Genomic DNA, 16,403 nt, shown 5'->3' on the forward strand with positions numbered 1-16,403 from the left:
GCTCCATAGCTGGCCAGCGACGGCCAAAGCTGCCACCGACTACAAATCAGCAATTAGGTCTGCTTGTCCACAACGTGGTCACCAAGGACCACTAAACTTCAAATCCAAAGCTTTGCAGCTCGGAATGGCGAGTCCTGTCCTCTGTACTGAAACATCCTGGAAAACGTCGACATCAGAAACGACAAACTTTAGAAGCTTCTACTGTCTCAGTCACTTTAGAAGCTTCTACTTTCTCAGAAATTTATGAAAAAAAGGCAACTGTTTGATCTACAGAGCAAACTAAATGTCATCCAGTTAGAGATTTCCACTACTTTTTTCTTTTTGTAAACTATTATCTTCAACTGATTTCCTCCCTTCTCACTCTATCCAGGTACACCCCGTTGGGACCCTCCTCACACTACCAAGGTACAGGCCCGTTGGATCCTTCCTCACACCTTTCCAGGTACAGCCTATTGGATCCTTCCTCACACTTTCCAGGTACAGGCCCGTTGGATCCCTCCTCACACTACCCAGGTACAGGCCCGTTGGATCCTTCCTCACACTACCCAGGTACAGGCCCGTTGGATCCTTCCTCACACTATCCAGGTACAGGTCCGTTGGATCCCTCCTCACACTATCCAGGTACAGGCAAGATGGAACCCTCCTCACACTACCCAGGTACAGGCCCGTTGGATCCCTCCTCACACTATCCGGGTACAGGCAAGATGGAACCCTCCTCACACTACCCAGGTAAAGGCCCGTTGGAACCCTCCTCACACTATCCAGGTACTGTTGTGTTGCCCCTTTCCTCCAGAATTCCCTTCCACAGGCCGGAACTCATCAAACCGTCCAGTTTTCAATGTAAATGTGATTATAATTCATGGAAAAACAACTGGTGGGGATATCACTTTGGGGCCGACTGGCTCTATGACTATCTTCCGAAAGTCATCATTTGTCCAATCATATAATTTGCCTGAATCCCATCGCTGAACACTGCATCATCTAAAATGACTACAGGTCATGATGACGAGGTTTCTGTTGTGGAAATGGGAGAAAGATGAGTATCCTAGGACCCTATAAAATCTGACCTGGACCCTAAAAAAGGGCCACAGGGCCGGAAGCCGTGATGCCTCTGCCGTGCCATACTAGAGCAATGTGCCCGTCACAGTTTTTTCCTCACTCACATTCAGCCTGAAGAGGTCAAATGCATTAATGTAACTCAGACCTCAGACCTGATACCCAACTTGGACCCTAAAAAAGGGCCACAGGGCCGGAAGCCATGACCGGTTCTGCCATGCCATACTAGAGCAAGTGCCCGTTTCGGGTGTCAGGTAGTAGATATAGCTTTATATTATCTTTTGAAGCATGTTAAAGTGAAACTGACCTGACGAGAGAGGCACCTGCTTCCAATGCAGAAAATCCTCTGGCGGTCAGGTCCATCCATTGCTACTGATGTAGAAGGGGAATGCGAACGCTGAAGCTGGAACTTCTCTGACCGGTGTCTTTGTTCTTAGAAGCAAAGCCAGCGGATGACCATGACAAGTAGGTCCCTAGCAGCTTTGTAGAAGCAGCTACAAATGGCAGCAGCTCGATTTCCATTGTATTAAGTTAATAAAGACAGGCATCCGCCAGGCCGGAGTTCTGCTTTAATCAAGATATTTCCTGAGCTCTCACTTGTCAGCAGTGCCAGGGAGCGGGCAGGAAAAGTTTGTGTGTCGGGGCTTCGGCGGTGGGTGTTTGCGTGGCGCATCTGACGGTTAAACCTTTTACACGGCGATGCGGTCAGCGGCCCGGTGTTTATTGCTTAAAAGCCTGTGTGAATAATTACAGCCCATTGTGTGTAATTGTGTTAAAATGGAAAAAATGCGCCCGGGAGATGGAGGGACACGGCGGACGGTGAGAAATATTGAATTGATATTTCTTGGAATACATTGACCGATTGACTCTGGCTCCTCTAATTATGGGGCAGTTTTTCCCTCGCTCACGTTCGGCGTGCAGGGGTCAAACGCATTAATGTAACTCAGACCGTGGACCCGGCGCCCGCGCCGTATTAATGTTATACAAATATTGAAATGTATAAAATGAATCCTGAAATTAGTCCGCCGCGTTAAATATATTATTAATCGCCGCTCCGTACTTTGGAACAATGTCAGGCGAGGAGAAGGGGGGAACAGCTGCCATGTTTATGCTTGCAAAATTCAAGTAGAATGCGAACTGGAAGACGTTTAGTCAGCTCTGTGCACGGAGTATCAGAAAAAAATTAAACGTTTAATGAAAATCCTATTTCCAACTTTTTTATTTTTACCTTTGTTTCATCTCAGCGCTTCTGATCTCCTGCAGTCTCTATGCAACCACTTCCTGTCTACATGCACTCCATTGATGGCTGCATGGCATTGGCATTTCTCAGGACGGGTTTCCTGAAGGTGACAACAGTGGACCATGACTGTGTAATGTGTGTTGAAATGGCCACTTGTAGTCGCCATCGGAAGCCCGTGTGACAGGGTGACAACGCTGGAGCACAACATGGAGCGTTGATACCCGATAAACAGGAAGTGACCTTCATGGCAGGATCGCTGGGGATTAAACTCCTTAATGCCAGCTGTACATGGCAGCATGGCGTGGGGCTTTACGCCGCTGCCACATATATGCGTGCCAGATCTTACCCAGCATTAGCCACCAGGATGAGCTTCCGATCAAGTTTTCAGTGACAGGCAATCACAGTGATCACATGACCTGGAAATCCATGTAACGCCTCCGGCATTTGATTTCTTAAAGGGCCGGCTCAGGACGGCGGAACAGGTCAGTGAAAGATGCCAATTTATACATATTAAGAACATGATTACTGAAATGACATTTACATATTATAGATTATATGTCATTTCACTGATTGAGTTTACAGCCGATTTCAGTCTTTATATACTGGCTGCCCGTTCTGCTTCCGAGACGCCAACATTTCGGACTGATAAAAATTCTCAAAAACACTGCTTCGGCCCCATAAACGTACTACATTTGCCCCGGAAATGTCTATTATTCCATTTATATTCCATTATCCCCGGACCAGTAACGTGATCCTCTATAATCCGCATATTAACCCTGAGAGAAACATATGTTTAAATTCAAGGGACGATCTATCGCTGAAAGGATTAGCGTTCCCATAATCCATCCTGCCCTCCATAACTCGCCCGCTTTCCCATCGCCCTTATTTTTCAACCAGACAGCGATAAAAACTCCTGCCTGTGTCCCGTAAAATAACAATAATTGTTTACTGTCACTATCGTTATGCAGACCAGTTTTGGCAATCAATCGTTAGCGATTAGCGATCAATCGCTACACACCGGGAACAATAATGTGTTGTGTGATGATTGAAGTGAGCACAACTTCAACTCATTCACTGAGCTAAGTAAATATTCCCTTTGCAAAGAATACATTTTCCCTTTTGAATCATATCTGCATTGTCTGAGCACCCCACCCACTTTCAATGCCTGAAACATGTCGTAATACAGGCTGAAAACAATCAGTCCTTCCTTCTCTTCTGCCTTTGTTTTTTTTTTCTCACTCTGCAAGTCAAGCCCATTTTTATATTTCAGCTGGTGGGCAGCGGATGATGATAACAAGTGATGACAGGCAGTGTGACTTTAAGTCCCCTTCACACTTAAGTGTAGCGGGGACGCGCGTCACGCTCGCACGCAATTGTTTCCCGCACATTGCCCATTGATTTCAACGGGTTGCTCCGCGAGCAATGAACGCGGGAAAGTAGCTCATGTAGCAAATTCTACAACAGGCATCTCATGCGTTTGAGCGTGTTTTCACATGAAAAACATGCGTTTGCCCGCCCGCACTTGCAGTGCCGTTAACTAGTACTGGCATCGCAAAGGCATTGCATGTTACTGATGCGTTCCGTGAGCACGCGTCAAAGTGCGTGTTTTTTTCTTGCGTTTGGCGCGCATTCATGGAATGCCTAGGTGTGAACGGGGTCTAAAAGTAGATTTGGCAATTTTTATTTAAGCTGTTTGGACTAATTGTAGGTTTTATCATGTTCTCTAGAGTCCCCCTTCAAACGCAGCATCCGATTTACAATATTTATGACAGCAGAAGAGGATGATCCGCCACCAACGGCGCACTTCCTGCACGCGGCAGGATCGATGGATCATAAATAACACTGATAAGCAGAGGAAAGCAGGTAATCAATATGGGTGATTAATATCAAACCTGTCAGGAGATTCCGAGGCCACAAATCCCGACGGTCTCCAGCGAAAGAGATTAATACCTAAAAAATGTCCCCAAGAAGATCTGTGTGTCCGATCAGTTCTGAATCACTGACGCCATCATCACTTCTCGGACTGCTGTGCCGGCAAGACCATGTGACCAGAACCGAATTACCACCAGCAGGTGGTAGAAGAGGTATATGAGGGGTGACCACTGCTGAAAATATTGGTTGCCTGGCTGTTGTCACCCGAAACAATTCTGCTGATCAGGAGAGTCAGAAAGAAGTCACAAGTTCTGATCTGCTGCATTCTTGTTTCAGGTTAGCAACTCAAAACAGGGGGGGGGGAGGGAAGAGAGAAAGAGGGAAGAGAGAAAAAGAAGAGAGAAAAGAAAAAAGAGAAAGAGAGAGAGGAAGAACGCAAAACAAAGAAAGAGGGCAGGAAAGAGAGAGTGAGAAAAAGGAAGAGTGAAGAGTAAGAGAATGAAAAAAAGGAGAGGGGGGGGGGGACAGAGAGAAAGAAAGAAAGAAAAGAGAAGGGGGGAGAAAGAGAGTGCGAGAAAGAGAAGAGAAACAGTAGAGAGAAAGAAAAAGAAAATAAAGAGAGAGAGAGAAAGGAGGGAGGGAAAGAAAGAAAGAAAAAGGAAAGAAAGAAAAGAGAGGGAGGGAGAACGAGATATAGAAGAGAAACAGGGAGAGAGAGTAGGGAAAGAGAGAAAGAAAGTGAAAGAGAAAGAAAGAAAAAAGGAAGAGTGAAGAGAAAGAAAGAGAATAAGAAGAGAGAAAGAAAGAAAGAAAGAGAGAGAGAGGGGGAAAAAAAGAAAGAAAAAAGGGAAAGAAAGAAAAGAGAGAGATGGAGAGGGGGAGCGAGACGAGAGAGAAGGAAAGAAAGAAAGAAAAGAAAGGAGAGGAAGGCAAAGAGTGAGAGAAAGAAAGAGAGAAAGGAAATAAAAAAGAAAAGAAAGAAAAAGGAGGGAGAGAGGGAGCGAAGAAGGAAAGAAAGAAGAATATCAGATCCGTCCCTCTATTTTCATAGAAGAATGAATAAGGAACATTTTATACAAAGTGATGTCATTTTTCTTTCTTTTCATGTTCCACATTTTACATTTGAATTTCTTCTCCTCGGTCTTCCGAACTGGTTTTGGGGTAGATGAGTTGTGAAGGTGAAATGAAGCAGACTCATCCAGTGAACGCGCCGTCATAGTCCACGGCGCATCGCCCGTGGAACAACATCTTGGCGCACTGGTCCGCTGACACAGGTGACAGTTATCCAGGGACGCGGAAAGCGTGAACCAGCCGCGCACTCATCGGAGCTGCTGAATTGTTTGTCTAACTGGAAACAGCTGCCGCTCGGATTCGGCGTTCTCCAAATGAGGTCACGGGAGGCCGGCGAGCTACGTCGGTGACGGACAATTATTATTTAAAACGCCACGGCCGGTAGGTGTAGCCTCACCCGCTGGGATTTGCACGTCGAGCGAGCCAAATTCAGTAAGCGCCCCAGCACACCGACAGCGGCTAACACCACAAAGGCGTCCTGTGTGCTTCTTGTGAATAAATCGGTTCGCTGTGCCGCAGACGATGACGCTTTTATTTCACAAATTAAGAGTTTCTGGCTTTCTGCAATCATGTAGAATTTCTATTGTCTGGGGGATTCATTATATACGATGCAGCCGGGCGTAACACGCTAAATGTATTAATTCAGCGGGCTCTGTAAATGTTTACTTCCACAACTATTACACTCTCCAAACAAAAATAAAAAAAGAACATTTATGAAATGGCTGGCACGTTCCGGAATACGGCGCAGCGTTATTCCCAGACAGCCATGGCTTAAAAAGTCCCTAAATGATCCCAGATATGGACACTCGCGACTCTGCTACACCGACATCTCCACAAGGCTGCCGTCCTGGACGAGTTACTCTCTATGACAGCGTTGGCTACATGTCAGTTATTAGGGGCCACAAGTGTGGCCCCTGTACCCTTCAAAACTCAGAAAGGGCTAGATCACCTAACAGTGATGTTTTATGTGGAGTCCCATCTAAGTTCTTGGCTCTACCCCGAGGTGTTCTGGCCCCTGCTACATTCTCTATACCAGCGGTCGCCAACTGGTGGTCCGCGAGAAAATTTGTGGTCCCCGGGCCCCTCTGATGCCGTGCAGGCTGGGCCGTCATTGATGCGGCACGGAGGCTCCAGGGATGCCTCTCACTGACTCAAGCAGCGGCTGTCACAAGGAATGCGCGGCTTTCAGTACAGTGCGGGCTCTGCAGGAGGCGGGGCATGTCATCAGTACCCGGACTGAGCAGGCTGCGGAACATAGAGAAAGTGGGGAGAAGACAGGTAATAGTGGCTCAGTGTGGGGGAAGAGGAGGCACGGGGATGGTTGGGGGCAGTGCTGAAGCTAGGAGGGGGGGGGGCATGTGCCCTGGGTGCCGCCGGCAGGGGGAACAATTAATATTGTGTGTCTGTGTGTGTGTGTGTGCGTGCGTGCGTGCGTGCGTGCGTGCACACACACATATGAGAATATATTTATATATGAAGAAACAAAAAAATATGAGAATTATGAATTTAGTGGTCCATGATGTCCAAAAGGTTGGTGACCGCTGCTCCATACTATAATCCCTCATAATGGGCACAACAGGTCCACAGACCCGGGAACTCCACACAGGGATAGTGGGAACCCCTCATAATGGGCACAGCAGGTGTGCAGACCCGGGTACTCCACACAGGGATGGTGGGAACCCCTCATAATGGGCACAGCAGGTGTGCAGACCCGGGTACTCCACACAGGGATGGTGGGAACCCCTCATAATGGGCACAGCAGGTGTGCAGACCCGGGAACCTAGCACAAGGATTGTGGGAACCCTCATAATGGGCACAATAGGTTCACAGACCCAGGAACTCCACACAGGGATAGTGGGAACCCTCATAATGGGCACAGTAGGTCTGCAGACCTGAGAACCCAGCACAAGGATGGTGGGAACCCTTATAATGAGCACTGCATTTGTACAGACCCAGGAACGGTATGCAGCATAGTCTGTCTATGCATGTTAAATATCATGTCAGTGCAACACTTTTATGTATTTATGAAAGGGTTGAGCAGGATGGACCTGTATTTTTATTCAACCTCGCCATTTATGTGATCACCTCACCCTGACAATGGCTTCATAGGCTTTTCTCTCCAGAAGGATGGAGCCATCTTTGTTCAGGGTCACCATCTACTTCCTGGACTGAGATGAATCATCAGAGATGACACAATCACATAAATTCTGGTGACTGTACAGTTCATGGCTGTGTTTACAAATGGCTGACACAGATCGGCCCCTGCTGCAGCCTCTCACCTTGTGACTTGCTACAAAGTTATAATGTTGCAGTCTGATCACTGGGGGAGGAGAGACTGAGGAAATACTTCCTCCTGCCTGCAGCACGCTGATGACATCATCTCAAATCACTGACTGGAGGTCAAGGACGGGTTTTAAATATAATCTTAACAGTGTTGCTGCATATTGGGACATTTCAGGAATTAATTGTAAAGTTACCGACAGCTTCACTTTATTTTCTGATTAGACAGAGACACACAAACAGCTGAAGGTGACACTCTTCCCCCCCCTCCCACCATTACGTACAGATGTGTGACCTACATGAATGAGCCTTTGTAGGTGGGTGGGGGTGTAACACTGAGTGCAGTTGTCACCCCGGCGGGGGGGCCAACACCCTGACACTAGTGAGCTGTGGTGTAAAACAGCAGCGCGCACACTTGTTAGGGGGACTGTTTTCCTTGCACAGGCACCTCAGGATTGTTCCTGCTCACCCAGATCTGACAAGGCCTCGGTGCGCCAAGCCGAGCAGAATAAATCGCAGGAAGGCTAAATTTGTCTGGAAGGACAACTTCACAGCCGCGGAACGAGTTAATCTATTTATCGCCAATTAGATGACGGACTAATCCCCTTAATAATACACCCGCCTGGCGAAAAACAGGTGAAATCGCAGTCATCGGATACCATTTACTTCTTCATCAACTAAAAATAAATCGCCGGTCATTTCCTGTCTGTCCGCACTGCTAATGTCTGCTCATTCCGCAACATCCGCATCCCTCCGCTGGCACAACTACACGGATAATAATTCTGTCCAATAGAAATCCCGCACCACAAGCATGAAAGCCTCCTGATTCTAATACAGTACATACTATAGTATCAGGTGATGTGCGTTCCGGGTTCATTTTACGATTAGGAGCTGCAGAGGGAAAGTTGCAATTCATAAATTGTAGCAGCAGAGGGGAAGTTTCTAATCGCTGATGTGGGAAGATTTACTCTTGGATGGACGCAACTGCAATGTGTGTAATGGCGAGTCTGCAGTATGAGTTATGGGGCATTACCGAGCTGCAGCAGGAAACGATGGGGAAGGATGGGACAAGAAAGCTGCACATTTGTCTTGCAGCGCTGGGGGGTCCGGGGCTTCCAACAAGCAGATCACGTGGAGATTGTGTGTTCTTCATTTGTTATATGTTTACAAAAGTAAGCGGATAATTGTCTCCCATACAAACTATTCCTTCGGTGTGTGACTGTGGTGGGGACATTAGAGTGTAAGCTCCTCTGGTGCCGAGACTGATGTGACTGTCTCAGTGTGTTTCCTGTACAGCACTATAGTATATGTCAGAGCTATATAAATAAGGGATGGTGGGAACCCCTCATAATGGGCACAGCAGGTGTGCAGACCCGGGAACCTAGCACAAGGATTGTGGGAACCCTCATAATGGGCACAATAGGTTCACAGACCCAGGAACTCCACACAGGGATAGTGGGAACCCTCATAATGGGCACAGTAGGTCTGCAGACCTGAGAACCCAGCACAAGGATGGTGGGAACCCTTATAATGAGCACTGCATTTGTACAGACCCAGGAACGGTATGCAGCATAGTCTGTCTATGCATGTTAAATATCATGTCAGTGCAACACTTTTATGTATTTATGAAAGGGTTGAGCAGGATGGACCTGTATTTTTATTCAACCTCGCCATTTATGTGATCACCTCACCCTGACAATGGCTTCATAGGCTTTTCTCTCCAGAAGGATGGAGCCATCTTTGTTCAGGGTCACCATCTACTTCCTGGACTGAGATGAATCATCAGAGATGACACAATCACATAAATTCTGGTGACTGTACAGTTCATGGCTGTGTTTACAAATGGCTGACACAGATCGGCCCCTGCTGCAGCCTCTCACCTTGTGACTTGCTACAAAGTTATAATGTTGCAGTCTGATCACTGGGGGAGGAGAGACTGAGGAAATACTTCCTCCTGCCTGCAGCACGCTGATGACATCATCTCAAATCACTGACTGGAGGTCAAGGACGGGTTTTAAATATAATCTTAACAGTGTTGCTGCATATTGGGACATTTCAGGAATTAATTGTAAAGTTACCGACAGCTTCACTTTATTTTCTGATTAGACAGAGACACACAAACAGCTGAAGGTGACACTCTTCCCCCCCCTCCCACCATTACGTACAGATGTGTGACCTACATGAATGAGCCTTTGTAGGTGGGTGGGGGTGTAACACTGAGTGCAGTTGTCACCCCGGCGGGGGGGCCAACACCCTGACACTAGTGAGCTGTGGTGTAAAACAGCAGCGCGCACACTTGTTAGGGGGACTGTTTTCCTTGCACAGGCACCTCAGGATTGTTCCTGCTCACCCAGATCTGACAAGGCCTCGGTGCGCCAAGCCGAGCAGAATAAATCGCAGGAAGGCTAAATTTGTCTGGAAGGACAACTTCACAGCCGCGGAACGAGTTAATCTATTTATCGCCAATTAGATGACGGACTAATCCCCTTAATAATACACCCGCCTGGCGAAAAACAGGTGAAATCGCAGTCATCGGATACCATTTACTTCTTCATCAACTAAAAATAAATCGCCGGTCATTTCCTGTCTGTCCGCACTGCTAATGTCTGCTCATTCCGCAACATCCGCATCCCTCCGCTGGCACAACTACACGGATAATAATTCTGTCCAATAGAAATCCCGCACCACAAGCATGAAAGCCTCCTGATTCTAATACAGTACATACTATAGTATCAGGTGATGTGCGTTCCGGGTTCATTTTACGATTAGGAGCTGCAGAGGGAAAGTTGCAATTCATAAATTGTAGCAGCAGAGGGGAAGTTTCTAATCGCTGATGTGGGAAGATTTACTCTTGGATGGACGCAACTGCAATGTGTGTAATGGCGAGTCTGCAGTATGAGTTATGGGGCATTACCGAGCTGCAGCAGGAAACGATGGGGAAGGATGGGACAAGAAAGCTGCACATTTGTCTTGCAGCGCTGGGGGGTCCGGGGCTTCCAACAAGCAGATCACGTGGAGATTGTGTGTTCTTCATTTGTTATATGTTTACAAAAGTAAGCGGATAATTGTCTCCCATACAAACTATTCCTTCGGTGTGTGACTGTGGTGGGGACATTAGAGTGTAAGCTCCTCTGGTGCCGAGACTGATGTGACTGTCTCAGTGTGTTTCCTGTACAGCACTATAGTATATGTCAGAGCTATATAAATGTATAAAAATATTGTATGATTGTGGTGGGACATTAGAGTGTAAGCTCCTCTTTTGCAGAGATTGATGTGACTGGGCCCAGTGTTCTCTGTACAGCACTGCGGAATATGTCAGAGCTATATACAATATTAAGAGACTCTGGATATTTAGAGTGTAAGCTCCTCTTTGACACAGACAAATCCTCTACTATGTAAAGTTTATAACGTTATATGAATTGTGATCAGACGTTTGATTCAGCCCGTCACTATTCACTTATAACCTAAATATGACTTTCGGGTGATGTGAGTTTGGGGTGATGTGAACAGTTGCGCCATCTAACTAACACACACTGCTCCTTTCCGGCGTGCTGCTCAGCTCCAGTCACAGCGCGCTCCGCACTGTCCACTGTCGGCTCTCTCAACTTTAAAAGTGTTTTTCCGGAAATTCTCAGCTTCTCCTGAACGAAATAGAATTACTGGAGTAAAAATGGTGTTTTCGAGTGACTCTAACTAGAAGAGGGGCGGCCGTGCCAAGGCAAACAGGGCAGGCGAGAATACCTGGCTATCCGCAGGCCTCGCACAGAATGTCTTTGTTAGCAGTGTCGGACAGCTGAGTGTACACAGGCCGTGTTGTCTCACTAAATACAGCTGTGCAGCAGCTGAATCTGCCTTTGTGGGCCAGCGGTGGCACAAACTTCTCATTCTCGGGCAGTAAATAAGCGGCCTTTGTGACCTGCAAGAACTCATGTCAAATTAATCTACCCCCAGAGGGGAGGCCTGAACTGCATCCTGCCTCCTTGCTAACCTCACACAAACAATGGACAGTAATTGCCAGTGTCACGCTAGTCGGCAGGAACAATAAACCGAGCCTTGTTTTCACAGCTTTCTGCCAAAGCTGCACCCCATCTAATAACCGCCCTGCGCTCGCCACCGTTACCAAACCTTGTCTGACGGGGGATGAATAAAAAGGTGCTCTGTCCGAAAGGTGGTAACCAGACGCCGGAGAGCGCGCCGCATTGCCAGGCTCCGGTTACAGCTCTTCGGGGGCTTTTTTTGGAAACGGTTTCAGGACCACGTAAACACGCGTCGGGTGCGCCTACGCATGAAAACGACGAACGCGCTACACATGCTGGGTATCGCCGCGCACGCCGGAGTGAGAGCAATAATTCTAGGGCCAGTATTTTGGGGTATCTCTAAATTGATGACCTGTGGGGGCTTTTAAAGTGTCTTTTATTGATTTTTTGGGGTACTGCAGTTTTTCGCCGTTTCACGGTCGCACGCAATCTGTAAAATGGGCATGTTGGGTATCGTTTTACTCGTTGTAACCTCATCTTTTATATTTCATTAAAAAAATGGGTAATTTGTTGTGTTTTGGGGCATTTAATTAAATTTGTCACTAAATTTTGGGGTTTAATAAGGAGTTGCGCTAATATTGCGCAACATAAAAATTTTCAACTACCACCATTTTATTCTATAGGGTCTTGGCATTCAGAAAATATATAATGTTTGGGGGTTTTACGTCATTTTCAGGCCTAAAATGTGGAATATAACATGGGTGCAAAAATGGAAAAAAGGGCCTCAGTCATGAAGGGGTTAAATATATCTTATTACAACGGGTCGTGGACATCAGATCCGGGTCAGATCAGCAGGCACCGTGCAATCGTCAAGCGGGGTCTTTATGGCCAGGTACATCCATAAACAATGCGCTCATGTATGTAGATGAGGGGATGAGAAGGCGACGACACAGGCATCCGCTTATCTCCAGGGAAACGGCGGCGATCGGACAAGGTTCGTTCCTTTCAGAAAACCAGCGGTCAGGGGGTGTCTGCTTGAGCCATAGATAAGAGACTTTATGCAAACCATTATATAAACCCAAGAACAAAAATATAATGTAATGCAGCTTACCAGTCCTGAGATGTGCTGGCTACATTCTACATGGCTACATACATTTTCTTTCCTTTTAGTTTCACCTGGTGATCCTGCCAGTAATACACTTCCTGTCCCAGGGTGACAACACTCACTGCACTGTATCTATGGAGGAACAGCGTTGTCACACTAAGACAGGGCTACAGAACACCCCGCACCCTTTTCATCTGCATACCCACCCGAGAGGTGTTCTGTAGTCCTCAGAGCTAGCTGGGGACAATGTAACTTATAAGAGTGCATTGCAGGCAGACAGCACAGGAAGGTACAAGATTTCTGGCAGGATCAACAGGTATTGTTTGCACTTATCAAACAGATAAAACAAAACACATTCAATGGTATATTTAACAGACTAAAGGGAGCAAATAAGAGTATTTACATCCAATTTAAGAATTCCTTATGGTTTTATATCATGAAGGTATGTTTGGATTAAGATTTGTTACTTGCTGACCAGTGCTTCTGGAAATTCTAGTTGCCTGGCTGTCAAACTGATTCAGTCGCTTGATTCACATCCTCCTTCCGGGTGAGGGAAAACACCGAAGCGATCAAGTCGCTGTAATGGCCAGGCAACTGGCATTTGCAGAAGAAAGGTAACAATGGCAGCCTCCATTTTCCTTTAAGTTCTGCTTTTAAATTTGCTAAACAGAACCCCCCTGAACCCCTCTAATGGGTTTCCTTCTTCTGAATGCCCCACTGCGTCATAATTAGGTATAGCATAGCCACAAGCCAGAGCAGCAGCCATAACAGACCTCTCCGTGATGCCTTCAGGGTTCTCTAGTCACCAGTGTCTGCCAGCAATTGACTGCTAGAAGGGACACGTCTCTGGTCCTGCTACATATGGTAACTATGAGAGTCATTTCCTTCCGCCTACAAACATTCATTTTAACAATGAGAATCTGTAACAATTCTCCATTCAATTAGAACTCCCCAGGACAACGGCGGCAAAGCAATCAAACATTTCAGATACTTGGAAGAACCAGCGCGATATCAAACTGACATTTAAGACAAGTCCCTCTGTGGAAATCGGCGATTGTTTAACACTTGCGGCTTGACTGTTTTCTGCCGAGACCTGAGAAGACGACAATAGAGAACAGAGAGGAAGAAGATGACAATAGACAATACTCTACGGAGAGGAAGAGCTGCGGATGGAGTATTGTTCAGCACGGGACTCCTCAGGACAATTCGAGGGAAAGTATTTCATGACACAATGTAACAAGGCCCACCTTCCTCCTCATTCTGATCTAATGGACACCAAGATCTTCGCCTCACCTTTTATGTCGCCCAGGTTCCCCGATCCCATGGCCAGAAGCTTGTCCTTCCAGTCCTTCGACAAAAGCTTCTCAATGCTGGGCGTTTCTGTAAAAAATGAGAAGATAACAAGAGTAAGTTCAAGAGTGCGAGTCACAATGAACGTCACAGCGCTGACAAGAGGGGGAGCGGAGTGAGGATCCCAATCATAGCGGCTGCTTATATATTATGGCACAACTAGTCCCCTCCAAATCCCAGACTGATAATACATCCGGACCCTAACCCCTCTGTCATGCTTCCTCGTTTAGATTTAATGTATAGATTGGCAGAAGTAAAGAAGTCAGTCATGCTTTTCACAGGATAGCCGGTTGTGCAGGTCGGATCAGACAGCCTATAGATGCCTTAGTCCAGCTTCAGGCATTAAAAAAGTGGTGCGCGGGTCACCAATGCAATCATACTATAGAACAGTAAGAAGAGCGGTGCATGCAAATCTCTACTGGAAGAAACAACAGGGACAGGACATGTCTAAAACCAGATCCAGCAAGTCACGTCTATAGATACCTACAAATGTCAGTTGTTCCATCCATCAATTTTTAGCTAAGAGGAACATCTATATTTGTGAAAGGCAAAGCCCGGCCCAGAGGTGGGACCTCCTACAGAGGCCTACGGGCTAAATGAGAGTACAAATAGTTTTCATACACGATAAAGGTCAACAGTCTGTGGACCGTCATACCTATATGACCTTGTAGGACATCCCATTCCAAAGCCATGGCCATCAATATGGAGTTGGCCCCCATTGAGGCCATAACATCCTCCATTCTCCTGGGAAGACTTCCCACAAGACTTTGGAGTGTCTGTGGGAATTTGTGCCCATTCAGCCAAATATCTTTATTTGTGAGTTCGGCCTTTTCAATTTGATCGCAATGTATCTTCTTTATTGAAACTGACAATATATTGGCCAGTTCCAACCTCACAGTTGACCAAAATTCTGGTGGTCAAGCCAACTCATGAGTAGTAGATTGATTAGATCATGAAGATTACTTAAAGTAGTATTAAGGTCAGAGCGTTTTTTACCTTATTGCATTCTCTGCATTCCAGTAAAAAACGCCCATAACCTTTTACTCCCCCAGTCTCCCCCCGTTACCAAATCTTACCTGTCAGCAACGCTCATCCCCGCCGCCGGTCCCGAAGTGATCCTCCGTTCCCCGTACTACCTGGTTGCAGGGGGAGGATACTGATGGCAGAGGAGCCATAGGCTCCTTCTGCCATCAATCAGAGAGAAGGGGAGTGGCCTGCCACAGGGCTGTGTGTGTCTATGGACGAGCGCGCACCAGTGCCACCATTAGAACGATGGTGGTCCCCCGTACGGGGGGCGGGGGGCAGAACGCTGCTGAATTGGCTGAAAATTGCCAGCTGTGTATGGTGGCCTAAATATTCCCCCTGACGGCTCTTTACATGGAATGACACAAGGGGGGAAGATGGCGAATCTCTGATGTTACTTGGAATGAAATCATATAATAACAGCAGCAGAGAACACTAAGGGACTGTGAAACTTCTGAATCTGCAATCATACTCCCCATACAAATACCAATACTAGAACAAAGCCAGATGAGCTCAGACCATTGTCCGTACAACTAGAACGACCATCCACAATCAACGCAAATGTTACACCAAAAAAACAAGAAAAAAGGTTATAATACAATAACAAGATTTACCCTTCCCACTGAAATCTTAATGCTTGAGGAGTTTCATGACCTTCCTGACGTGGTCACTGTGATTGGCTGTCACTGTAATCACGTGATCGGGAGCCTGTCCTACCAGCTCTGTGACCAGAAACCTGTTGGTGGCCGCGCAGTCACACCATTGGGAGACGTGCGATTGAACGCGCTTCCAACACAAAACAGCGACAGTACAGAATAAGGCCCACCTCCATGAGGCCACCTATATGCATACAGCCAATGGGAAGGGGTTAAAGTCTATGCAAACTCAAAATCTGTTTTGCACTATAATTGGCATCGTGTCTCACTACATAACGTTTCCTGCAGCAACTCATTTGTAGTGAATCTGTTGAAAAGTTTCTTACCTGGAGATCCTGCCAGTAACAGAACTTCCTGTTGCAGGCTGAAAACGCTAAGCCCCTTCCCTTACAATTAGCAGAAGCATCGTCAGCATGCCATTGGCCACTGGGCTATCTGATAGACCCGATAGGCAATGAGCTAATCAATTACCAAACTAGGAATGTAGACTTGAACCCTTTAAATATGAACTTAACCGATGCTCCTCACCTCGAAGTAATGCACATGCAGTGTAAGTTTACACGCATCCGCCGTGTCTACGTACACCCACAACGCACCGTCAGGGAACTCTAGTTTGCGCACCATCCACAGAACAAACGTTCCTTGTGCTGTTGAGGGTGAAATCACCACACTGTGATCCCAGCCCACCTCACCCCGCTATTTTGACATTCAATTCTGCCATGCTGACCCGCGCTGACAATCACTCTCCCCCCCCCCCCCACACCCCAAATGGA

At 46.8% G+C, this 16,403-nt stretch overlaps 1 protein-coding gene across 1 annotated transcript in view; it reads right to left on the minus strand.

Annotated features, from left to right (window-relative positions):
* The window catches only part of SOX5 (SRY-box 5), a 230,170-nt gene that overhangs the window by 99,502 nt on the left and 114,265 nt on the right, over positions 1-16,403 (minus strand). Inside the window, exon 5 of the mRNA XM_018560020.1 lies at positions 13,895-13,981. Within this exon, the coding sequence (XP_018415522.1) occupies positions 13,895-13,981 (87 nt within the window). The remainder of the gene's footprint in view (positions 1-13,894; positions 13,982-16,403) is intronic.

Source organism: Nanorana parkeri, unplaced genomic scaffold (assembly GCF_000935625.1).
Source record: "Nanorana parkeri isolate BGI_ZX_2015 unplaced genomic scaffold, ASM93562v1 scaffold426, whole genome shotgun sequence".
In the NCBI taxonomy this organism is placed as follows: Eukaryota; Metazoa; Chordata; class Amphibia; order Anura; family Dicroglossidae; genus Nanorana; species Nanorana parkeri.